We start from the raw sequence: 26,391 nt of genomic DNA, 5'->3' as shown, positions 1-26,391 counted from the left end.
ACAGAAGCATGCATTCCACAGATCCGAAAGATCTGCATCTATCGATGCATGGATGGAAAAATCATTTAATGTGGCACATCTATAGAAGCTTCAGCATTGTCGCCAGAGTGCGTCTGAAGATGTCCTCTCCATTAGGACGTTAAATTTAAAATAAATTTCTGTTTTCTTTGGGAAACCTGTTTAAAGGGGGAATTTTTTCACCATGGAACTACAATATAGTCGCATTTCTGTTTGATGGTTGGCAATGACGTCACATTACTGTGCCGTAGCTTAGTTTCCGTGTTATATATATATATATATATATATATATATATATATATATATATATATATTTAATATATATATATATTCTTAGTTTTTGGTATCGTCTTCCATAGGGCATTAGGAAATGAATTCGTTGATGTTCTTAACAAAGAAAAACATCTGCATTGGCCATTATATAAAATTATCGAACGGTGAAACTCAAACAAGTTCAATTGAAAAAACATAAATTATTAATTATAAAATGGACCTCACATTTAAATTCAATACGAACTATCCATCTTTGCCCAAGGATTGCCAGTTTTTGATAGGCAGCATTAAAATCTTCCACATCTGCTGCAATACATATAGATCACCAAAAAACATCACAGATTACTTAAATGGCACTGCCACAATTTGGCATCAAAACAATGTTTTATTTACTAAGTTCCCCAACTGTGCTGTGGGGAAAGAAATATAAATTTCTGGGATTCTAAATTGAATAAATCTGTTAACTTCCCAACGGTGTTAACTTTTAAATGCAATAATTCCATTTTCTCTGTATTTAGTGTTAACAGTAAAATACTTCGATCCTTTTTCTGTCTGATCCAAGTATTTTTTATGAATTGAGATTTGAAAAAAAAAACATTTTCTTGTATGCCAGTAAATATGTTTTCAACCATTGTTTAATTTACTTCTTTGAAGTTTGTTTTGATTCCACAAAAACTCTTCTATCTGGGATCTAGTCTCACTCTTCCACTGATTAGTCGTGCAAGGGTGTGATGCCTTTTGTCTGATGGGATTCCAAGAGTTCAATGGCATCTCTGTGTCTTGCATGTTGGTCTCTGCTCGGGGAAGAGTCTTAAAATCAAATGATGAAATTTCTAATAGAGATTGTGGGAAATCAATGCTGTAAGTCATCTCCCAGAGTGTGAGGAGACTAGAAGTGGCACTGTCGCTGAATATGAGTTAGTTATGAATCCTCCAAGCTCAAAATCAGCCTTTATACTGTGAAGTATAAAACTTGTTTAGTCACATATTTGATTTGTCTCAGTAGTCTTCTCTTTGAATTCTACGATTGTTTTTGTTGACCTTACCCATTTGATGAATGATTTCAAAGTAAATGACTCATCAGTGGGCACCTTAACACTTAATAAGATAACATCTGCGACATAGTCTGTTAATATGCTCGTTTAAGTTGCCATTATTTCAATAAGTTTCACTGCTTGGAATTAACTCTTTCATATTTCAGCACGTCCACCATTTGTCCTAAATGGACATTGTCATCACTGTCAGCGTGAACACAGAATAGGGAACTGCAAGATAAGTTTGTTAGAACTAAAGGGCCACTCTAATTCTCCACATGGGTTCAAATTGAATCAACATGAACTCTTCTTAACCATGTCAGTTGGTATGTTGTTGCTATCTGCTAATATGTTTGAGCCAACAAAACCATGAAGCATTTTCATCGTGCATTTTAGAATACTTTATCTTCTTAAAACCATGCTGTAAATAGACACTTTGTCTTACCAATGCTTACCTAACATAAAGAAACACAAAGTAGTTTTTAATCAATTTAATATTTAATCAGTACATTATTTACAAGAATCACACAATCAACATAGGCATGGTAATATTATTAAATATATATGTTATCTCATACTTTCTGATAATCACATAATTTGAGTATGATTGTGACAGTGCTATTTTTAGTTCATGCCATTTAACTTAATGGACTGGGTAGGTCTCCAGAAAATGCATTTACCAACTATGAATGAGATATCATGGTTTTACATGATCAAAGGGCTTTTATGGTAGTTTTTAGGAGAGAATTAATTTGCACATCATTGTGTAAAAAAATGTTTGCACAGTAAAATAAAATTCCACAATTTTAAAAATTCCTGAGTAATTTTTTGTAACATACTACTAACAATAACAAATACATTTAAAGTAATGGAGTTTCAGCATTTCCCTAGTTTCTCATGCAATGCATAAGGATTACAGACATGTACATATTGAGTAGAGCTCGTACAACAACCTGAACAACTATAGCCAGTTGCGCTTGCACTGAGAATTCAATTAGATACAAATAGTTCACTGTAAATGCCCTCCGGAGTATAATATGAATAATGACCATAAAATTGAAAACTGTTGATTAACCTCAGGCAAGCATGCCTATTCCTTAACAACTTTTCCCAAAAGGTTAATAATTTAGTCTGGAATCAAAAGTAAAAGATTTTGGGGAATTAGACCTTTAAGAACTTCAATGAAGATGAAAATTTTCTGAAAAATGGAATATCCTCAGGAAGGTCAATGTGTCAAATTGAGCTTACCAAACGTAAGAGGGACTGATCACAAAACAAAACTGAGAAATATGTATGCAGGTACTCCACACATTCCTATTCCTCCGATATTAATTGGTACCTACTAAAACTGTATGGAAAATAGCCACAAAAGCATTCTAAATATTAATTAATATAATTATTTTTGAAGTAGGTGGAGCTTCTAGTAATTTTTCAAGCATCCACTACTCTGGATTACTTGGTATGTCTCGAGTTCAGAATTTTAGTCAAGCAGTGGAAAAAGTTATATCATTGAGGATATTCCAATTATTCCCTAACGAGCTTCATTAGTTAAAAATCATCTCTCTACCTCTGCTCTGAAAAGTTAAACAAAAGCTGGAGACCTACTGCCAAGGAAACTTGGCTGATTTAGCTTATACACAATACGAAAATAAAGGGACGTTTTTTCCTCAACTAACCTCATGACGGAAGGTAAAGGATATGGAATGCTCTCAATCACAGTATGGATGCCAAGTACCAACTTATCTTTCTCCTTTATTTTTGGACAGTCACCCTCATTGATTGTCTCATATTGTTTATCCATGTAGGAAGGAATATCTTTCAGCAGTTGTCATTCATTTGATCATTGAAATATTACTGAATTTCACTTGGCATTTGAATTTTTCCATTATTGTTTACTATTTATTTACATTTTTGAAGTCAATAGATGGTCACTGAAAATGCAATTTATCTGGTGATGAGGAAAGTGCAGAGAAACTGTTTATTCCCTTTGTCCTTTCCAAGTGTTTGTCAGCAATCAATTCCCAGTGTATTTGTACCCCCTTTTATTTAGTGAGCCTCAGTCTAAACTCAGAAGATGGTGCATCTCCATGCTGCACTGTCAGAGCACTAAGAAACTATACAACACTATAAACATGCAACCATTAAGCACTACTAATCAGTTGTTTCAAAAGTTGCTTAGCTTGATCCCTCCTCTTTTTCATAGGCATAAACCCAGTTTGAGATCTCTACCAAAACGGGCCTTGGAAGACTACTTTTACCAAGATCAATAATGCTTGGCAAAAAAAGCATTCTTTAGAAACAGTTACATACATGTTGAACTGTAGAGGGGAGGGGTATCGCTCTGGGGTTAACAGTATCACATAAAGAGTGTTTTTGTAAAATGTGTGCATGCAGACTTTAATTGGGGTTAGGCTTAGGAAGCATTGTTTGGATGCATTACCCGTTGCGAGGATACTTATCAAAATTGGTGCCTCGCATGCAAGGGAAGTATATGAAACACATTCTACCTAACCCCACCGGTTCTCAAATTGATTCCATCTTGATGGAAGGCCATCTAATCATGACTACACATGTTACACAAACCCTTCATTAAACACATTTTGATGCACAAAAGTAATTGTATATACCAAAGACAGTATAATCTGTTTTATCACTTGATGGAGTTTTGATGGCATGATTATCATTAATGACTTGTACTTCATGTAATTTATCTCACCATTATTGATATTAATTGCTTTTCAATTTTGTTACCAGACATTTATGTAACTAAACTAAGCAATTAATGAACTTGAATTGAAGTCACATTTTCATGTTACAGAAATGACAATGATAGCAAAAAAAATGGAATTTACATAGTACGTTCCCAGGGGGGGAGAGTATTGTTTTATCCAAATCATCAAAACCCGATCAGTTCCCAGCATGATAGTCTTGTGGAGGAACTATTGGGGTTTAAAAGGTATTCACAATCCTTAGTAATCCAAGGTAATCCAATCCAAAACAGGTCATTACAAATGACATCGAACTCTGACAATGATTAGACATTTCCACACTGAGATCACACACAAGATGAATGGGGAGTAAATCTTCTTGTGGCAAAAATATAATGGCCATAAAACATGACCTCCAAAGAATATACGTCCTCCAGAGAGCAAAGTTGTAGGAAACGTCATCAGGACAAACTGTCTGTGCCAATGGCAACATGGAATACACATGTAACATGAGTCCATGAGTTGTTCTTTGAGAGTAAATTATCAGTATTCAACCTAAATAAACTTAGGTGATGGTATAAAAACCTAACCACACTGTGGCCGTATGATCAATGATGGCAGTCCTGTAGAAGTGACTAAGGATGATCCACTATATAGTTGCATTTTTTTCACTTTAACAAATGAACTTCTCACCATTTCAGTTATTTACACTCTAATTCCACAAATCTGAAAGAAACCTACACTTCCCCCCCCCCACAAACCACTTGGTAACTTACTCCTTAAAAATTTCCGCAGCAGAGAAAAGTAATAAAAATATTCGGACCATTTTGGCAAGTCCATCATAAAGTTTCCACAAACAATATTATTTTCAGGGAACTATTATCATTTGGCTTAAAATACTTAAATTATTATTGTTAATTAAACTCATAGTCTCACTAATATTGAACAAATGCACAACAATATTGACATGAACCCTAAAACGACCGATTAAAAAATTAAGGCCTGGTGCCAAATGATAACACAGTATGTAATTGAATAAAAAAGCATTCTTCACAGTCTAGCTTAAACATTAGCATCGTTGGCCTATCGGATAGGAAAATTCCTCATTTAAAAATGAAGACAATATGTATTACATCGTTTGCTCCAGGAAACAACAAATGACTCAAGTGTGTGAACAGCCTTCACAGGGAGCAGTAGTCTGCGCAGAAGTACATGGCCCAGAGTGTTGCCATGCCTCTTCAATAGTCCTCCAGGCACTGACCACCATTGTTCCCATCGCTCATAGAATCGGCGGGAGGAAGGATCCAGAATCGTCAAGGGTCGGGTCATCCTTGTCATCGACTCCTTCGTCAATGCTGCTCTCTGCTGTCCTGTCGCTGGCCCTTTTGCGTGGGGACAGTGGGGAGGGGGGCAGCACATCCTTGCGGTGGGTTGGCGCTGAGATGGGGCTGGGTGGAGGGGAGGGGGGGCAGGGGGAGGAGGCGGGAGGCGAGTTGTTATGCAATGGGGATGGGGCGTGGGAGGGCGATGGAGGGTTTGGGGACACGGAGCTGGTGATGGGAGCTATCATGGGAGGGGTAGTAAGGATCCATGGGTGGTTGAGGGCCTCCTGTGGGGTCATCCTCTTGCGGGAATCCCATCTGCAAACACAGAGAAAACATTCAATGCTGAAACTAGAATAATGCCAACTTTGCACGCCAAACTGTTTTAGGATTGCTAACCCAAATGCAAGGTAACCTCAAGTTGGTAAGACCAGTTATACTGCAACAATATTTATCCCCCTAAATTTTTAACCCTTTTAGTGCCAGTGGGATGACCTATAGGCCCATGGGATCTTTGCCATGGGCCGACCTACTGACCGGGTGTTATTTCACTTGCACTTTTATGTGCATCGCAAAACTTTGGTAGAAAATGTTTCAGTATCTGTTAATGCTTTCTTATCATTGCTGACAAATTTTCATGATGAAAATGAAATATATGTTCACATTGTGATTATTTGAACATAAGGAGAAACTCCTGCATGGTAGCATATCTTCTTTTCCTTCATAGCTGATGCCGTATCAACGTAAGTTTAGAAATAAGCTTACATTTTATCATGCGTCTCTGTATTACTTACAAGCTCGTCTTTGTATCACTATAAGGTCATCTTTGTAGCGAGTACTATTTACCTCATTCATTTTGTCCTAAAGACATTTCTGATAAAATATGATTTTTCATTTCAATGGGCATGAAACATTTTATCTTTGCTGTGGCATGGGATTCTCCATGGTAACCCTTTTGGTGTTGCTCAGCAGAAATGGCTGTAGCAGTGAAAAATATTGATTCTGTCGATCTTATTTTGTCAAAAAAATAAAGAATATCTTCTTCCTAGAGTTCCTTGTTTGAATATTTTGATAGAGGAGAAGTAGTGACTGATTTCTGGGAAGATTACATTTGTGGGACTTGAGAACATATTTTGGCATATTCAATATAGCTATTTAAGAAATAATGTCAAAAGCATTAAATTGTTTTTGTGAGCTAAGTAATAAAAGTAAAAACTAATTATGGAAAAATTATAAATGTAAAAATATTATTAATGACAAATTTTTTAAACTGATGGTAAGTTTACATTTTTTAAAAATAAATTTTAAAATTAAATTTTTTGCTAAATATATAGGCGAGATAAAAACATTAGTGAATTTTCTTAATTGTAACTGTTCCCATTTAAAGTGCATGCACAAAAAATTAGCTAAAACACATTCATATTAGGCTTTGTATAAATTTCTAAGTGCAAACCTACAAGTTCATCAAAACAGCCCCTGCATTTTTCACGTATATCAGGGATGAGAGGCTGGCATTAGAAGGGTTAAATAAGTCTGCAATTGAGTCATGTATATCATCTAAGAAAATTTAAATATATCCATCATCAGGACTCTACAGGTACAAGACTTGATGTACACATTGAGGCAAGATTATCTCATTTGAGTGGTGATGGACAACAGTACCAAGAAGCCAAATGTTTTAACCTACTTCCTCCAGATTTGGAAACATCTCCTTCAAATACTTTTGAGCGTAATCTTAAAGCATATTTGCTTATTAAACTTTTGTACTCTGTGGACGAACTTTGTGCATTGTGTAAAGAAAAGTCTAAAATGTTGTTTGAAAAATATCCCTGTGTAATGTAAATAACCTTTTCTTCCATGTGATACATATCAACAAAATTGATGTGCATTATTTTGTTTTACGAGAAAAAATACTGAACCAGCTTATTGTGTATAAATACATAAGTAAAAGAATGATGCTTCTTCCTAAAATGTGACAAATATCATATTGTCAGGTACATTATGTTCTTTCAGGATTTCATCTATCCAATGTGAAAAGAGTAACTCACTCAAGGCATCGACTGATGAAATCCACAAATGATGGTTGGTTGCAGTCAAGGGCAGTGGCTAAGTCTTTTGATCCAGGCACTCTTTGTCTTCCTCTGCTATTGGTCACACACCGAGGATTGTCCTTTGAATCTGTATGAAAATCAAGAGAAAAGCATTAGAGGAGACAGAAAATTAATTGTTCACTCAATCATGCTTGTATACGTCATCTCACTAAATTCATTTTGATAAACACCCATTCCTTTATGCTTATGATTCTCTTGATTTTTAATAAATTTTATGACTAACTTGATTTTAAATGATGTTTCATTAATTTAATTTGATATCCTCCAGGATAAAACTATGAGTTTCAAGTTGGACACTACATATCTACATATTTCAAATAAATAAACTTGAATTATTACAATTGTGAAAAATAATATTTAAATTTTAAACAGAATATTTCTGCTGGCAGGTTTAACTTTAAAATTTTCATCATTACCCTCATATTCTATTGTTTGGAGTAATAGACATTCATTTCTGTCATACAAACCAAGATATTCTTATTTATAATACAATTTTTAAATAAGAATTCTTTGATGCATGCCCAACAAAATACCATTTTTGAAAGTAGGCACACTTCTTACTATATATAAGCAGCTGCGCAACTATCTCTCACCGAAAAATAAGCGCCTGCGAGTTGCTGATCCCAATAAACTGGAGGGTGGAAGGCCAAGAACTTCCATGATACAGGCCAGTTGTTCAACCTCATTTTCACCAGGAAATAATGGATACCCTGTATACAGCTCAGCAAGGATGCAGCCTGAAAATATGGTTAAATGAGATGAGCAATTCAACTTATTATCAGAACAATTCTACTTATATATTAGAAGTGATGGTTGGATAGAAGATGCAGAGCAATAGTATTACTGTGAAATAGATGACGGACTCCCCTGGGCCATAATCTATGGAGAGGATTGTAAAACGGAGCAGTTGCCACTCAATGATTGGGACTTGTGGGCGGGGCAGTGGTCCACATGAGGTGTACCCACTCACCATTCAGGGATCACAATAAAGGACTCCCAAATGAGAGGAATGCTGGGTATGGATGTACCTAAAAACTAGGGCTGATGAAAAGGCTTCCAATGGAAGTGCTCTTGTGGGTCCTCAAAACTGATGATTAATCAATAAATACCCAGGGTTCCAATTTCTCTCACTCTGAGCATCATTAGAATAATGATATTAAAGCAGGAATGGTTCACCAACTATTTAGTCACTGATAGTCGCAGCTCATTGGAAAAATATCAAAGGTGACAGATAAAACAGAAGCTGCGAATTACCCCCTTTCTAGGAGTTATGTCTGAGTAGAAAGGAACCTACTTCTTATGAAAATCAATTAGAGCATTTCATTTGTATGGAATAAATGTGCAGAACCGTATCTTAAGTGTGTATTCTTTGCCTTTTCCAAACATAAAACATTTTAAAAGTCTTTCAGCAGCACAAAATCATCAGATATTAGTATTTAACGCAAAGCTTAAAAATTATTTCCGCCAGTAAAAATCTTGTTTCTTTTTACACTAGGCAATTGAATTATATTTTTAAGATTATGTTCTCTTCCACGGAAGATCCCAGCATGGTGCATTATAGTCCTTGCATAAGGATACTCTGTTAAAGACGAATTTCAGGGAAGTCACGCCCACCAAAAAAACCAAAGCCTAAAATAACAGAGACACAGTTACGGGCGAAATTTCCAGGGTGCTCGGGGTAATCCGATAGAGAACGCCATACAAGGTTGGCATAAAGAGTATCGGTAACGTTTTTAAGTGCAGGATGATTGCAGATTGTATATTGGCATTGATAAGACAGTGACAGGGCACACCCTTTATGGCACTGAAAAAATGGCGATGCGATGGAAGATCTGCGTTTAAATCGACCTCTTGAAGGTTTTTGAACAGACAACCAACAGATCAGAGCGGCGTGTCCACTTGCCTTCTGCAACAGCATCGCAACGATTCCCCAACCCCCTCACAATCCCGACTTGGCATCAGCAGACTACTATATCCTATTACCAAAAGTGAAATCCTCTCTTCCACAAAGGACACCACCATGAGACCACTTTAAGTGCCGTCAAAGATACTTGCCCACCTACCCTTAAGGACCTTCCGCCTATCAGTGAGCCTCCAAGTCATGGATACGCTGCTGGCAGAAGTGTGTCGATGCTCAAGGGAAGAAGTACTTCGAAGAATATTGAAGCGTTTGTAGCGATATCTGAAATGCTAAATCTAGTTTCCCGATACTTTCCATACAAACCAAGTAAACCATCTGACCCACGTGACTGAACTCGTACCCAGTTAGATGGACTGACTACATTGCCCATGGCTGTTTTATTCTGAATGTATATTCTCGAAAGAAGAAATAAATTATTACGAAATAATTATATGCCATGGGTATGGAGTGTAGAATGTCACAATGACCGTGAAACAACGAATGGTATAAATTGGCCGAATTAGTTGGGGAGGGGAATGATGTGGAACAATAAAGGGATGTTGGAACACACGCAACAGTCGCACGCACTCTGGTTGAAGAGCCGACCCTCAGTGGACCCTGGCGGCAGCTTCCACCCACTCCTTTGGTGTGCTCGAGGGCGACCACCGATGGAATAATAACTGGTGGCCGTGGGTCACTGGCGAAGGGGTTTTCCTTGCATGTGTGCGAGTGACTGGCTCACGAGTCAGACTGATGGACCGACTGTCGGCAAATCTCCCTCCTGCCCTTTTTTCATTTCCTTGTTAACGCCAGTACTACCAGCATACGAATCCTTCCTTCCTTCCTTGCCATTCCTAAGGGCATCCAGATGGTGACTCAAGAGTCACCATCTAGGTGCTGAAACCAGAGGTCACTGTGCACCACACAAGAGTGAGTGTGATTGTTACCCATGACACTGTCTGTGCATCTCAATTTCACATTCACTCCCCCTCCCCTAAGAATATGGCCTAGAGGAGTCATCCCAATCAATGATGGCTTATTGATTGGGATGACAGGATAAAAATATTACATTTTATTTACCCAAAGATCATATTACCAAAATCCCATGTGGATGGTGTGAGGTACATGATACAAGGAACACCAAAAATGAGTAAAATGCATACAGGCTCAATTGAGATGAAAATATGGTACTAACAATTACATTAAATTTAGCACAAACACATACACACATTAAATGTAAACATACATAAATATTTCCATTGAAAATCACTGAGCATTAATATAAACTAAACTAAGAGCATTGCTATAAACTAAAAGTATGAACCCAAAGATCAGGAATGCTGTTGAGATGTTAATAAGTCAAGTAGAACATGTTACATTGTGGTTTAGTTTTTAAATTATGTTTTAATGCAGTAGCTCCCTCAGTACCCTTTAAACTTTTGGGTAATTTGCTTTATAATCTGATGCCCATTATCTCCTGGGCCCCAATTTTAATGCTTTAGATCAAATATTGTTTTGATGCACAGACTATTTTCCTCTGGTGCAATGATGCTGATAATCAGTATTAAGGGAATAGTTGCCCATGTTATTTTTCATATTCAGAATTAAAAACAATATAAAGCACGAGAGGGTTGCAAGCAGATTTAATTCCTGAAATAAAGGCCAAATAGTAGAAACATATACATGCTATGAGTGACAGATTAAAAATAATAATTCAACAAAATGCATGCATTCAATATTTAGGAAAACTGATGTATTTTTAATATAAAAATCGATGGCAATCCTTCAGCTTAACACAAGAATGACTGATTTTTGAACTATCACAAATTGGTAGCAGAGGCCATTTTAACCAACACTTGAAATAATATTTATTGATGTTTGAGTGGGTTTGGGGTATTCTGAAAATGGACTTGGGCACATTTTAATGTATGGTTGTGGCTATGCTTTTGTGTGCTTATGCATGGTGCATTCTAACCACAAACAGGGAAGATCTACATCATGAGTATATATTCCAGGATTTCATCTGAACTTAGTATACCCTGCCCCATCGTCATTCCTTTAAAAATATTAAGAATAGAATAAAACATACACTGACTGGGATAACTTAGAAGACTAAAATGCAAGGCTGCCAAACATATTGTGTCACATTGAGCCAGCATTGGCATTGTTCTCAGCAGACAATTGAAATAACTGTACATTTTCTAATTATTCATGAAATAAAATGAACAATTTGGAAGAGAATTAAGATAAGATAAATACATATTAAAAGTGACAATAGCCAAATATTCGACAAACAAAAACAGGGTATAATAATAACATAACTACTTGGCAATTGCCTTAAAAAAGCAGGACGTCTCAGGGAGGGGTGCTTGTTGCAGGGGGCTGGGGGAAAGGGAAGTGGAAGGTGCACGGAAGGCAGAGCTGCCTCATTACTTGCAGAAGACCCTTGATGAAGGCAAGCACAATACTCCCCCTTCACAGCAATGTTTGCAAATGGTCATATGCTGTAGATGCTTTCACGCGCATTCACATTTTCCCCACTGTTTCCTTTGTGCCCATAATGGGCATAGGGTAGATGTATATGTGCAAGAACCATTGTTCTATAATTACGAAAATTATAGCTCAGAAATATAGTAATGTATATCTCCATGTATGAGTTTAGGCACTTGCTCTAAGTCTCTGAATGCTCAATCTATGCCATGCCTTTAGCTTGTGGCCTCGTGATTATTTTTATATTGAACTTTTAAACAGCCCTCCTCTAGTACTTTGCCATGATTATATTTAGATCAGTTATAAATAATTATTTGGAGAGTTGGCATTGAAACTGTTTCATGGAATGTTTCAATGACTTTACGTAAGTAAACACACAGCCGATTTCATAATATGGAGATACCTAAATATTGATGCATGAAATATTTATAATCTTGCTAATGATAGTGATTACCATATAATTTATATAATATTATTCATTTATATTGCTCCCCTTTTAAACTTAAACAAACCATCATGGAGAATAAAATCAGAGTCCTTCTACCATATGCTATTGAAGATTTTAATTTAAAGTAACTAAGATGCATTAGGAAGGAATTGATACAAATAAGAACTAGAAATAATTATACCTGCTGTGACATGACTTACTAAAGAAGCATGATACTACACTATGATGTGGAGAAATAGTTTTTGCCATATTGTAATATTTCATATGCGTATTTTCTTTCTTCTAGTATACTAATACTGCTGTGAAGAATTATTAATATCAGTAATTAAATGTTCAGTTCTTTTAACTGAGATTTATTATGTACATACTTCACTTAGACATAGTTGGCACTTAAGGAAGAATAAGACAAAGAGAATTTGAAAGTTGGCAATGAAGGAAACTTCCCGGCAACTTCCTTTACCCTGCATCGAAAGAGTTTTTAGAAAATGAATTCTTTTCTGCCAAAACATGGCCTCTCCAGAACAAGTGCAAGACCAATCAAGTAAAAAAAAAACAATGCATCTTTCTACAAAATTTTTCATTTGGAAATAAACACTATTTTTTTCCCTCTGTGCCAATGGATTTCCACAAAGTTAAGCCTGAATACATCAACTATAGTCGCCACCAAGTTTTGTGATGCCTGTAACTAACTACGAGCAACTATGAGTCACACAGAGCCAAAAGAACCACGTCCTCAGTTCTTGCATTAAAAAGGCTGAAAGGAGAATGCTCACTTGAAATGAACGGAATCCCTTGGATATTTACCAATTCAATTCCTTCATAAGGATCTAAAGAACCAATGGAATGATAAAAGCAAAGCTATACCTCATGAGTGCAAGCCAAAATTACATCTTTGACAACCAAGTTTTAAAACCAATAACACAGTAATGAACCCGAAAGCTGATTTGATAGGTGATGATAGCGCTAAGCCCTAACCAGCATGTAAAATTCTTGCATCAACATGGGGGACCAGTTCCTTCCCCTTTGCCAGTTATGGTTTTCCAGAAAGATCTGGAACGCAAAAAATCACATAGCTTGGATGGAGCTGAAGGTGTCCAGAAAGGCTTGTCTGGGAATTGAACGCTCTGGTCCAACACTCTACAGCTGGACTACCACGACCCACAATAAAGAGGGACTCAGTCATAAATGTTTACCATGAGGATGGCTCATTTGGCTGTGAGGAATATTGAATTTTGATACAAGTCTACTTCCCAGAGAGAACAGGTTTGATTAAACTTGCTTCACATATCTGGAGGACATTCATAGATGAATGTTTGGATCGTATCATGACTGGGCAGTCCCTGTGGACGAGCCATCGGCAATACTTGAAATACAAAGCATGGCAAAGCCCACTATGAAGGAAATATAAGAGTTTACAAAAGTCTGCCATTGACCTGTGTCATAGGAATACAATATTTTTGCTGATTAATGGAATTTTTAGGGAGATTTTCAAAATGGTTCAAAGTATTATTCATCCTACTATGATAAAATCACAATAGCTGTAGACATAAAAACTTTTATTATAGCACCAGAGCTTGACCAGCGCAGGTAAAATACATTCTTGTGCTTGAATATAATGATGATACATGCAAGAACACCACTACTGGATTCATTCACGGCCACAAATCTAAGACCACTCAAATCTGCTACAATATTTAATGAGTTTTTCAAAGGAACTGAAGTCCTATCTAAGCATAATAGGATGACGTTAGAGAGTTTGGCATCACTCCTGTGTGTGGTCCACCTGTGCTGTTGACAAAACAATTCCCATACTTTGACGAAAAAGATACTGGTCTAGAGACATGATATGCCTATAAGTACATATCTTCTTGTGTTTCATTTTAGACCCATATGGTTCAAGGCATTGCTACTGTTACTAAAACATTGATTTTCATTCTTCAGCTTCAATTTTGTTATATTCCTTAAGGGAACTCACACTGAGGCAATATTATTTTCTCCAAAAATATTCTGGAAATACCCAATGTGGGTTTCTTCATATTTAAATCGTTAACTCTCATTTTTTAATATAAAATTTTTGTGCTGTTTGGATTTGCCATGCAATTAATTTTGACTATTCCAAGAACTGATGCAGGGCCATTGGTTGGCTCTTTATCGCAATCTCGATGTCCTGACCAGAAATTGTGATAAAAATAGGATGTATGCACTTATGGCTAATGACTGTTGAGCATAGCTAATTTAATGTGATTCAGGCGGCAGTGTAAATGCAGCAATGAACTATTGTGACCTTCCAGGTTGAGTTGTTATTATTACAAAATTACACAAAAGTCTGAGCTTTTACAATAATGCTTTTCAATTGGTATGGTTAAAATCAAGAGGCACAATTTCTTCAAAGGCATGAAATGAAATTGGAACTCACCAAGACTCCACATGTCAATAGCTGGACCATAGGAGAGCCCCAAGATGACCTCAGGAGATCGATAGAATCTGGACTGGATATATGTGTACACCCTTTGATGGGAATAGCAGGAGCTGCCAAAATCTATCACCTTGATTGATGTACTTCCCCTTCTCCTCAGAAGTACATTTTCCTGCAATGAGAGAGTAATTGCAATGAAAACAAGGGCTACATGAAATATTTATGGATTTGAGGTAGTAAACGTGTGGACCCATATCTTTCTATTTTTATTTAATTGTTTCAAAAAATTATTTAATTGCAAGTGGTACTCCTGCTCCACATCAAGCCTGGTAAATAGAATTTTGGGGTCTGCAGAGAATATTTGCATATTTATACCAATCACAGCCTGAAGATTATACTGATGACGATAATTGATATCATTCATTTATTGAAGGTCCCGTCCATGAATGGGACATACCAGAAATTAAAACTAAAAAATACAAAGTGAATAAAAACTCTTGAGCCATGTAAAAAAACATTATAAAAGAAAATTACGGTAAATTCAATTGACATGAAAAGGGCCCATTCTTACATTCACTGAATGTCTTATTTCTAGTGATAATACATCATAATGGCCCATTGCTATATTCACTGAATGTTACTCACTGAACACACTGTATGTTATCTATAGTGATCTTTGCTGAGCAGCAGTCACTGTGCATGGCAATGTTAAAGCAATATATATCATTAAAAAACTTTAAAGAATTCGAGTCATCCATTTCTTTGATATCAGTTTCAGATCTTACTACTATTATGATGTGAATAACTACTTATTTATTTATTATTTCATTTCGTTATTTCACAATGGTAAAATATAAGATATGTCATATAAAAACCAGAAAAATGTATACATACATAGTTAAAGCAAAAAAATTATGGTTACCGCACGTCATGCCTTGATAAAAAATACTCATTTCGGTCACAAAAACCACTCTTGATTAAAAAAGATTTGAACCTACATTTAAACATCTGATATGATTTGCTATCTTGTATACCTGCTGGTAAATGATTATAAGTTTTAATGCCAGCATAAAGTGGTCCTTTTTTAAACAAAGAAGAGGAATGCCGCAATACATGCACCTTCTTTCTTTGTCTTATGGCACATCAATGGTCACTCATTTTTTTAAATTGACACACTATTTTCCTAACACATACACATATATATATATATATATATATGATATACATACAAACGTGTTACAGGTAAGATTTCAAGATTTTTACAGGAGAGGTCTACATGGCTCTCTTTTTGGAATTTTGGCCATGTATCTAACAACTCTTTCATAACTAAAAAAAATACATCTTTTCACTGTGAAATAATAGACACATTACTTACTGCTTAAAATAAATTACTAAATAAATAACTTATGTTGAGACCTAGATAAACTTATGAGACATACCGGCTTGAGATCACAATGTATAATTTTCTCCTGATACAGAAGAAGTAAGCACTGAGCCAATGATTGAGCGAAACGTCGGATGAGGCCTTGGCTGAAACCTTGGTAGTTGTTCTTCTTGATCAATTCATAGAGATTCAAACTGAAAAGAAAAAAGGAGTGTTATCTAAATGACAGAAGCAAGACCTAAGCAGGTTAAAAGAATAGCATTAACCCACAAAGAGAAGAAAGGTTTATGGAATTTTGCAAACAATACAAGTGAAGGGTGGCAAACTCTGATGCACCCATGAAGACGATGCACTTGGAAGACGAAAGAAAAGAGTCACATTTATTTGATGTTCTCCCTTCAGGTAGCCCTTACCTGGAGATTCAAATGAGGGACTACCATAGTCGACACCATATAAGATAAACCACCATTTAAGATGCACCCTCATTTAACCCGGGCACTCACAAGAAGAAGCTATTAAGAGCTCATGCAAAAGTATGGGGAATTCCTTAGGATACCAATCCGTAAGAAGAGCACACATTCTTTTGTCATGATCAGTTGTGTTAACATATGACCAAGTTCATTGGATATCTTGCTCATAACTTTTCAGTATTGCAGAAGTGTACAATATGTAACTCACATCACAGAACAGTGCAGAACTTACTATTAATAATTCCAACTAAAACATTTGTCAATTGAATCATAAAATTATATATAGATAATGATCTAAATATAATGGAGTCTAAACAAGTAGTACTGACTATCTGGGATAAAAAATAACATCTAAAATTTTGGATGTTAACCCATGGAGTTTGAAACTTTACATATATAATGTAGGTTTTTTTTTAACGATATTTTTGGAAAACGTTTCATATGCCATCAAATATGGCAATTCACCTCGGGAACATATTACTCAAAAAAGCAAATTCCAGACTATGTTAATCTGCCTTCAGGATTTTAAAGTATTCCTAGAATAATTTTCCATTACTAAGACATACTTCAATCCTCCTCAAGGGGCAGTTCAGAATGAGGAAAAACCTGAAGATATTCTTTGAAGAATATCAGATGAGTTATTATTGGTGAAGAGGCATTATCATTGAGATGGAAAGAATTATAAGGCGAAATAGTGCAAAGGGTAGAAAGGAAATCTTAAGAAAAGAGCAAAAAGTTCCAGATGAAGAAATAGGGCAAATCATAACCACAATGGAATTTGATCAAGCCCTCAAAGACTAAAAGCATAGTAAAGCCCTGGACTTGATCTAAAGTTTGAGAACTAAAATTAACAATGGATAAAAGGCAAGCTAAATGACAGAGCCAAAATAGCTCAGGACAGAGAAGCACTTCATGCGAAAAGCAGAATAATATTAACAAGCTAAGGAATCAGAGCAGATATCACACATTTCACAAAAAAGACTAATCATGGACTGCCGCTTTGTACAGGTTAGAAAGCTAGGTGATTCTAGAAAAACAAAATAAGGATTTTGATGTTTTTCAAATGTGGTGTTAGAGCCTAATGTTGAGGTTGCTCTGTACAAGTAAGTGCTGAAGAAGTACTGGAGAGAATTGGGAAAAAGTACCAATTGACAGAAATAGAAAAAAGAGGGAAGAGGCTGGTAGGATACCTGAGAAGAAATTGAGACTGGTTTGTAAATATGATTGAAGGAAGAAGGAAGCATGAATGAGAAGAGGAAGGAATGTATGCATGGCAAAAAACAATGGTACTCCTCTGACACTGACACCAGTGTGAAGAATTGGCATTGCAGAGATATACTCGAGCAAGGAGATGACGCAGGCCACCCACAACTCTCCAGATTGAAGGGGTAGCGACAAACTGCCTCTTTAGGGCGGGACTCTTTAATTTATGCCTTCTTCACAAAGAATGATACTGTGAAATAATATCAGACTCTTGACTTATGCATCATTTTCACATTATAGTTAAATTTTTATGTATGAATGCTTTGCCATCATTGACAAAACCGCTTACCTGAACATTTTGTCATCATTGACACACACACACACACTATATATATATATATATATATATATATATATATATATATATATATATATATATATATATATATATATATATATATATATATATATATATATATAACCAAGAAAACATAAACACAGTAATCAACCCGAAGGTCGGCTTGGTAGGTGATGGTGGTAGAGTTCACCCAGTACTACTAAGCCCTATACACGGCGTGTGAAAATTCACACATCAGGGTAGGGGGGCCGGTTCCTTCCCCTGTGCCGGTTATGGTTTCCCAGGAAGACCTGGTACCCGAAAAACCACTTTTAGCTTGGGTGGAGCTGCAGGTGCCCAGAGTGCCTTGCCCGGGAATCGAATATATATATATATATATATATATATATATATATATATATATATATATATATATATATATATATATATATATGTATATGTGTGTGTGTTTGTGTATGAAATATTAAAATTACAATAGATCATGAACTTTTGCTCATCACTAGAAAAGTTCAATACTAGGTCAATGAATGTTTGAATTGCTGTCATTAACTTACCTCATGAGCTCAAAGCTAATGCAAAGATGATTTCGGAAGTAGAAATATTCAGTCATGTGTACCACATTGTGGGAGGAATCTTTGTCCTTCTTACGCAAATGATCAAGTATGCGAACTTCGATTAGAGCTTGATGATGAAAGCGTTTCTTGTTCCTATGAAAGAGGGAAAAATACACATTGAGATTCATGCCACATTAAGTTTTTGGCATAAAATCAGATTCCATTATGCAGAATAAGAAAATGATAGACAGAGATAAATTCAAAATTCATGTACGAGGGCTGTCCAGAAAGTGACCTCCGTTTTTGTGTAGTAGCGTGAGAATTAGTGGTGGGATCCAAATGGCCGCTGTGTTGACGCAAACAATAGCTCAGCAAGCCTCGAGCTGTTGTAGTGTTTGGAAGGTCGCATTGCCGGTTGTCGTTTGTTTACAATAGCGAGTAAAAGTGAAAAATGCCACTGAAATTCCCGCCAAATGGTCTGCCCAGAAAGTGACCTCCGTTATACGAGATACGCAGTGGCCTGACTTTTCATTTGTGTTTCCATGCCTACATGAGTCCTAGTAATCTGAGGAAAACTTTCTAAAGATTTCAGTTATCGCAAAATGATTTTCACGAACCTTTTCATCAATTTTCAGGGGCAGTTTATTGTTCACCGCAGGCCATCATGGAGATTTGGTTTCTCTCTTAAACAAACGACAACACTGATGCACAACTCTTGTCACTCATCACATAGTATGGCCCATACCAAGAGCAATAATTTTCCAATGAATTTCAGCATTTTTGAAGTTTTTTTAATCAGTAAAAACCTTATCACGGAACGGACTTCAAATTTGGCGGGAACCTCTGTGGCATTGTTCATTTTGACTTGCTATTGTAAACAAATGACAAGCAGCGTGACTAATTAAAAATAGCAATTTTCCACAAAAATAAAATTTAATGCGACCGGTTTCAATGTTACTACATCATCATCAGGTGATAGTTAAACCTCAGAGTCCAGTATATATATGATTAAAGGCAAGTAAGGGGAGGGTGGAGGAAAAGAGGGGAAGAGGGGGGAAGGTGGAAGGCAGAATGGGTGACTATGTGAGTGGGGGGGGGAAGAGGGTTGGGGAAGACAAGGTGCAAAGACCCTAGGAGTCCGGAGAGCGCGTCGTGGCCGAATGGAAGGGGGTGTCTCGTTGAGGGTGTCCCACGGTGCGCCGCAAAGCTCTTCGGGCCGCGGAGGAAGAGGACGGGATCGGGGGTTTTTCCCTATGGTCGTGGTCTGGGAACAAGGTATCAATACACAAATAAGCGCTGAGTTGAAGGGTAAAGATTGGGATCACTGTATAGTTTTAAGGGGGCGCCCTAGCGACTGTGGACTCTGAGGTTTAACTATCACCTGATGATGATGTAGTAACATTGAAACCGGTCGCATTAAATTTTATTTTTGTGGAAAATTGCTATTTTTAATTAATCATGATATTCCACCATATCACGCCTGAAACGTCTCTTTTTAAGCAGCGTGACCTTCCAACAACTGCAGTTCAAGGTGTACTGACCCACTTTGTGCGTCAGCACCACAACTTTTCGGCTCTCTCCACTAGTTCTCACGCAGCACAAAAACGGAGGTTACTCTCTAGAATACCCTCGTATTATTGAAAGAATAATAAAAAATTTATTTTTTCAAGTCAATGGGAAAATATGCACAGTTACTCTTCTGTTTTCATTCAAATAATTGACACCTAACTTACCGTAATGTACAATAAAAGAGAGTAAACCTACGGGTGTATAACTCAGATAATATGCAACAAGCATTTTTTATAATTAATATTTCAATCCTTTACATTGCTATAAAATGGCTGATTGCCTCACACATTGCAATGAATGATGAACACAAAATATTCATTATGAGTATTCTTAGGAAATCCAGGGATATACCTTATGATTTTGATGGCAACGTGCTTGTTGGTCTTATGATCGAGGGCTTTTATCACCTGGCCAAAACTGCCCTTGCCAATGACTTCAAGGATCTCATATCTATAGGCAATGTGATCATGGAGAACCTATAATGATAAAAGGAGTTGTGAGAACCAGAAGCAAACCTTACCAAGAGGACCCAGAACATATGAAACAGCTAGACTTCCAAGCTACTTATGCATGAGCTGCAATTGCATAGCAACTCAAATCATACAAATAATAGTTAAATTCCAAAGAAACTGCGGGAGATGCCACAACAGTAACTTTTAACAGAGTCATCTGCTAATGTACAATTCAATGCAACAAATAATGGTGATTGCTTAAGCTTAAAACTATTGCATGAGAGATGCATCAGTCATGTGGGAGTCACCATTACAATCATTTGACTAAGCTATTTGAATTTATTTTGTAAACATGTATACATAGATAATACTTTATCAAAGACACATCAAAATATTCCACTAACTCATCCCTATAAAGATTAAATCTTTTGCCTTAACAATCAGGTAAAAGTATGAATATGTTTTGCTCCATAATATATCTTAGTACATATTATTCTAATTATTATTATAAGATAATTTACTGGTTGAGGTAGTTTTTGGATGGACACAACCACCAAATATTGTCTCTCTTGTCTCTCCTAGGAAAACATGTCCCAAAATCTCGCTCTACAACACACCACTCTTCATCTCTCATTCCTTCCTCCCTTCATCCCGTCCAACATCCCCATCTTGTTCCTGCACTTTCCTCGTTTGCCTAACATTCTCCCCTCTATTACAGTCTTCAACAACCCACCGCCGGTCAATACCCCCTTCATTCACTTTTCCTGCCTCCATAGGATTTCTCCCAACAAACCCCTCTGCAATTCTTCTCCATACCACTTTGACCATTTTTGATGGGACGTTGAACTGTTTGACCCATTGGCGCCTTTCGTTAGAGAGTAGGCTAATGTCAATGCCAGGGGGTTTCTCTCCACCCTAATTATGCAAATGACCTCTGCTGTTGGTCACCTCACCTAATACTACTGGGTCATATCATTCGAATAGCTTAATTATTTTTATTTTATTAAAGTTCAGTGTTCATTACGATTCTTTAATTTTTGAGTGTTCACACAGCAGTTATTTCAATTGCTGAAAATGGATTACCCTCAATGGAATTGAGAGCATCAAATTAAATCTGATCATTTGCTCTTGTTACTGAAATGGGAAAATGCAAAAAAAATTTAGGATAAGTTCAATGGACATTCAAATTTTCATCCAGAGCATGTCATAATATATGAACAAATAAGTTACAACTTAGTTGCCAATTTCACAGTAAATATTTATGAAGCTTCCTGTATAAAACTCAAGAAGTTAGTGATTAGATCAGCAACTAAAGGCTAACTTTATCAATACATTGGCATGATTTTTCTATTATCCACAGTTCTGAGTTCAAAGAATCTGCAGAATCCTTTTGGCTACATCTTACGCTTCCTCCAGTTCCAGAGTAACCATCAACCTAATGAAAGCATCTCTAATATAAGATGGAGAAGGCAACAAATGTGGATCTCAAATGGTTAGTCACTCCCTGGTAACCTCCTGAAGAGCTAAAAATGACGCAAAGTGGCATGTGCGCTGTGATGTATTTGGCTGCTGAGTGGTTTGGATGCACCAATTCAGCAAAGCATGACACACACTGCATGACCCTGTAGAACAACTCGGATGCAATGAAAATTACAGGCATTGGGCATTTTGTCCTTGAGTGACATTTTGACCTGGAGGGCACTAAACTCCCATTCTGAAAATTCTTTGGAATAATTATGAATTGAAATTCATTGGCAACTTAGATGGTCATAGTTGTAAAATCCAAAGTCCTGTTGCCAGTGCACAAAGCTCACCTTGTTATAGCTTCCAAGAGCATCGTCAAATCCTCCATTTTTAGCACCACCTTCTACTCCATGAATTTTGCAAGCACCAATGCCAAGGTACCAGACTTCTCGGTAAGACACAATTTCATTGCGTTCATACTCTGTGAGGCATGATCCGCTTTGCCTGACAGCTTCTGAAATGTGAATGTGGACACAATGAGTAAACTATTCGCGGGGAACACTTTCTCAATGAAGGCGAACTATTTTGTAATTTTATTGAAACAATTTCATGAAACCCATGACAATGCACAACAAAATTACTAAAACACTCAAATTGATAATAAACCAAACTCATTGTTCACTAAATCAAAAATCCCATGCGATTTCTTCATTAATCTTATAATTAATAAATCTAAAAAAACATGATTCCACCTGGATGATATTCTTTAAAAGTATAACAAACAGTTTCAGGGTTATAAGATTTTAGACTGGCAAAAATATTTTCTTCGGTTAAACTTTGAAAACAGGAAAAATTTGTATACACTAGAGAGAGAACTAATAACTTGGAGCAAGTGTTATCCATGATGAACTAGATCCATCAGCTCAATGGTCCACTGAATATCGGCCAGCTTGTCCTGAATAGCCTGTAGAAACCTCAGCTTCATCCTTGGTCTGTGGCTTTTATTAATAATTAGATAAACCTGCAAATCAGGGGTGGACAGTACAAGGATTTGGCCCCCATGATGTGTGCCATATGGAGTTGTGGAGGAGCAGACATAGAGGAACTATACACTAAATGTGTGAAATTTCAATGGAAAGGATTAATGGAGCTTCTTAAGGCCCCCTCTTTTTAGACTGATTATATTTAATAATATTTCCTTAAGCTTTCATGTTTTTATGTTTCTTGACAATGTTCTCTACTAATGTGTTTTTGAATCCGTTTTTGTTAGCAAGATCTTTTATTTTGCCAAGTTCTTTGTTGTAGGCTTTTTCGTTAATGGGGATATTTATCAACCCGTGGATGAAAGAGTGGAATGCTGCAATCTTGTGGCCGTTGCGGTCAAAGTAATCTCCGTGCATGTGGCTGTTAATGGCGGTAGATTTACTATGCATATTTAAGTGAATTTTCTTGTTAACTCTTGTCAGGGAAAGGTCTAAGAAATAAAGATTATTGTTGTTCTATATTTCATATGTGAATTTAATTGTAACAAAAAGTCTATTAAGTATTTTAACAACATATTCAAGATTACATTTCTTAGAATCGAAATGGCAAAGATGTCATCAACATTTCGTTAATATACGGAGGGGAAATAATCAAATTTCTCTTTGAAGGTGTTCTCAAAATGGGTTTTAAATGAATGCATTCACCTAAAAACGTGAAAGGGAGTTGGCCATAGCATCACTGAAATCTTGTTTATAACATTTACCTTGAAAACGGAAGAAATTTTGGTTGATTACTAAATTGGTGAGTCTGACATTTTCGTCGATATGTTTAGAATCTACTGCATTGACGATAAAACCTATTACAGCCTAAGGAAAAATCATTTAATATGGTCAGTTGTACAGATTTTTGCTTAAATCAATGCAATAAAAGGCCATTTTGTCCATTTATCTCACATCATAAACGAGAAATCATAACTAGGAAAATCAATGCAACAAAAATATTTCCCTCCAGAGTCATTCTACTTATTTTTGGAACAGACCTTGTACATTATTCTGAATGGAGAAACACGGACTAAGGTAAAAAAGAAGAAAATAACGTAGAAGGTTTTGAGAAATGGTTATAATCGAGGATTAGATGGAAATGTTTCGAAATGAGATGAATTGGAGGGGGAAGAGTTTGATTGAAGAGTACGAGAGGGATGGGTTACATACACACACACACCAAAATGGGTAAAATTACCTGCAGAGGATGGCAATAAAAAATGAAAGATTATCAGAAAGAGAGGAAGGAGGGACGGAAAGGGAGGGAAACAAGAGAGGGAAGGAAGTGCCCATCGAGAGCAAGAGCGATGTGGGTCGCCTGGAAAGTAAACAATGCCATTTGAGGTGGCATTGTGGCTAATGGTAATATGACGCACAGGAAGAAGGGGTCTCTGGACAATCAACGCCTTGGGACACCCCTAACGATATTCCAAGGCCCGCGGTAGTGGGCGCCTCACCTTCCGGATCCAGCGGCAGCTTCCCTCTGGGCGTTGGGGGCGCGATGGCGCCGCCGTTGCTGAGCGACGGTGCGTGGTTGTTGTTGCCGCAAGCGTTGTCCCTCCTCTTCCTCGAGGAAGCGCCGTCGTTCTCGGGTCCGTCGGCGTGCCCCCCCCCCGCCCCCCCCGTGGTTGTTGTTGATCCTGCCCTGGTTGCTGTTGATGTTGTTGTTGTTGAGGAGGAGTAGGTGACGAATCCTCGGCTCGTCTTCGGCGCTGGCCTTGGCGGAGGCGGCGGGCGGGGGGCACGCAGCGGAGGTGGCGGTCGGTGGCGGCTGGGTCCGCCGGTGGCCGGCCGGAGGCGGGACGGGGGCCGTCCGGTGCGGGGATGGCTTCCCCTTCGCCCCCCGCGACCTCTGGCCCTCGCCCCCGGAGGCATGGCCCTGCACGCCGCCTCTAGGCGCGCGGGCGGCTGTGTCGGCGGCCGCGGTGGGGAGCTGTCGGGAGACGGAGAGAAGGGAGGAAGAATTAGCCGAGTGGGTTTCACCGACGAGTGTATAATACGTGGTATCTGCACGTGAAGTGGGTTCGCGATGCCTGCTCAGATTGTTCCTAAAACTATATTGAGCAAATCGTTATAAGTGGCCCTCTATTTGGAGGATTTAGCTAAACAAAATCAAACAATGAAATTCGCAACGTTTTCCCGCAGACAACGGCGTCTGGGTTGGGTGGATGAAACGCCGTAATCACGCCGACTCAGTCGCTGTCAGTTATGAGGTAAGGCGCGAGTCTTTCCTTAAGTACGGACAGAAGAAAGGTATCCTAGTGATTCAGGAACATCACGGATGCACTCAACCGTAACTGAACATGAATATCGGTTTCGCGCGACGGGGTTTCGCCTAATAACGCTAAATTTCTCCACATAGGCACCTTCAGTCACCTCTTGAGTCTCTTTGCCAAAGGAGTGACCGTTAACACTTCGGCTTTTCTCCTTGAGTTATCGAATTTACTCTATCTTTACCAAATCGAACCTATGTTACTATGTTACTTGTATCCTTTTTTTCTCATTCATGCAAAAAAACAGAAGCCCACACTCCGTACCTTCTTGTCGTGATTCCGTCCAAAACAAACAAATATATATTTATTTTGAGACTTATATATCATTAAGATATAATGTATAGTAAAATATAAAATGTTTGTGAGTGTTTTATGTTTATTGTATTTGAAGTAAAAAAACAAAACTTTTGATTGCCGAGAAAAGATGTGTTCTCAAGAGGGAGAAATTTCTTCGGGCTGACCCTCGCTTTCGTTCGCACGATAATCACGAAACGTTTTTCTTGAAAGACTTCCATCAAGTCCTAGATCCCTCCTTTTCCACGGGCACATGTTCAATGCAGAATGGAAGACGTTGGGTGATAAGGAAATAACATCGACGAAAACGAGTTCATTTGAAACCTGTTTACTCTCGGTAATCGAAGAACCAAGATAGTTTCAGCGTCGATCACATTTTTTGGTAGTCCGTGTACGCATATTTAAGAATTTCTGGAAGAGTTCTTTCTTTTACCAACTAATCGATATTAAAACGCCATCACCCATGACAATTTTTCCATTTATTAATGACTGTTCCTCTTCAATAAGTTTCGAACTCATGGAATACTCTCCACTGAGATACGCTACCGTAGCCAAAAGCACAAGGACGAATATGACTCATTAGGAGGAATGCCGGTCGACTCAATCACTCACTTCTTATCTGCGT

General features: G+C 37.4%; 1 protein-coding gene across 2 annotated transcripts in view; it reads right to left on the bottom strand.

Annotated features, from left to right (window-relative positions):
* Positions 1–1,801: 1,801 nt before the first annotated feature.
* Dyrk2 (Dual-specificity tyrosine phosphorylation-regulated kinase 2) overlaps positions 1,802–26,391 on the bottom strand; it is a 236,906-nt gene continuing 212,316 nt past the window's right edge. For both annotated transcript variants that reach the window (XM_071597788.1, XM_071597789.1), the window contains exons 2-10: positions 24,657–25,132; positions 22,525–22,688; positions 20,610–20,734; positions 18,690–18,842; positions 16,160–16,298; positions 14,721–14,892; positions 8,060–8,203; positions 7,404–7,533; positions 1,802–5,673 (exon numbers count right to left, since the gene is read on the bottom strand). In XM_071597788.1, the coding sequence (XP_071453889.1) occupies positions 5,313–5,673; positions 7,404–7,533; positions 8,060–8,203; positions 14,721–14,892; positions 16,160–16,298; positions 18,690–18,842; positions 20,610–20,734; positions 22,525–22,688; positions 24,657–25,074 (1,806 nt within the window). In that variant the 5' untranslated portion in view covers positions 25,075–25,132 and the 3' untranslated portion in view covers positions 1,802–5,312. The remainder of the gene's footprint in view (positions 5,674–7,403; positions 7,534–8,059; positions 8,204–14,720; positions 14,893–16,159; positions 16,299–18,689; positions 18,843–20,609; positions 20,735–22,524; positions 22,689–24,656; positions 25,133–26,391) is intronic.

The sequence above is a fragment of the Hetaerina americana genome, unplaced genomic scaffold, assembly GCF_022747635.1.
Source record: "Hetaerina americana unplaced genomic scaffold, ioHetAmer1.1.p SCAF_9, whole genome shotgun sequence".
NCBI lineage: Eukaryota > Metazoa > Arthropoda > Insecta > Odonata > Calopterygidae > Hetaerina > Hetaerina americana.
Note: the sequence above shows the minus strand (reverse complement) of the source record. Positions and strands in the feature narration are given on the sequence as shown.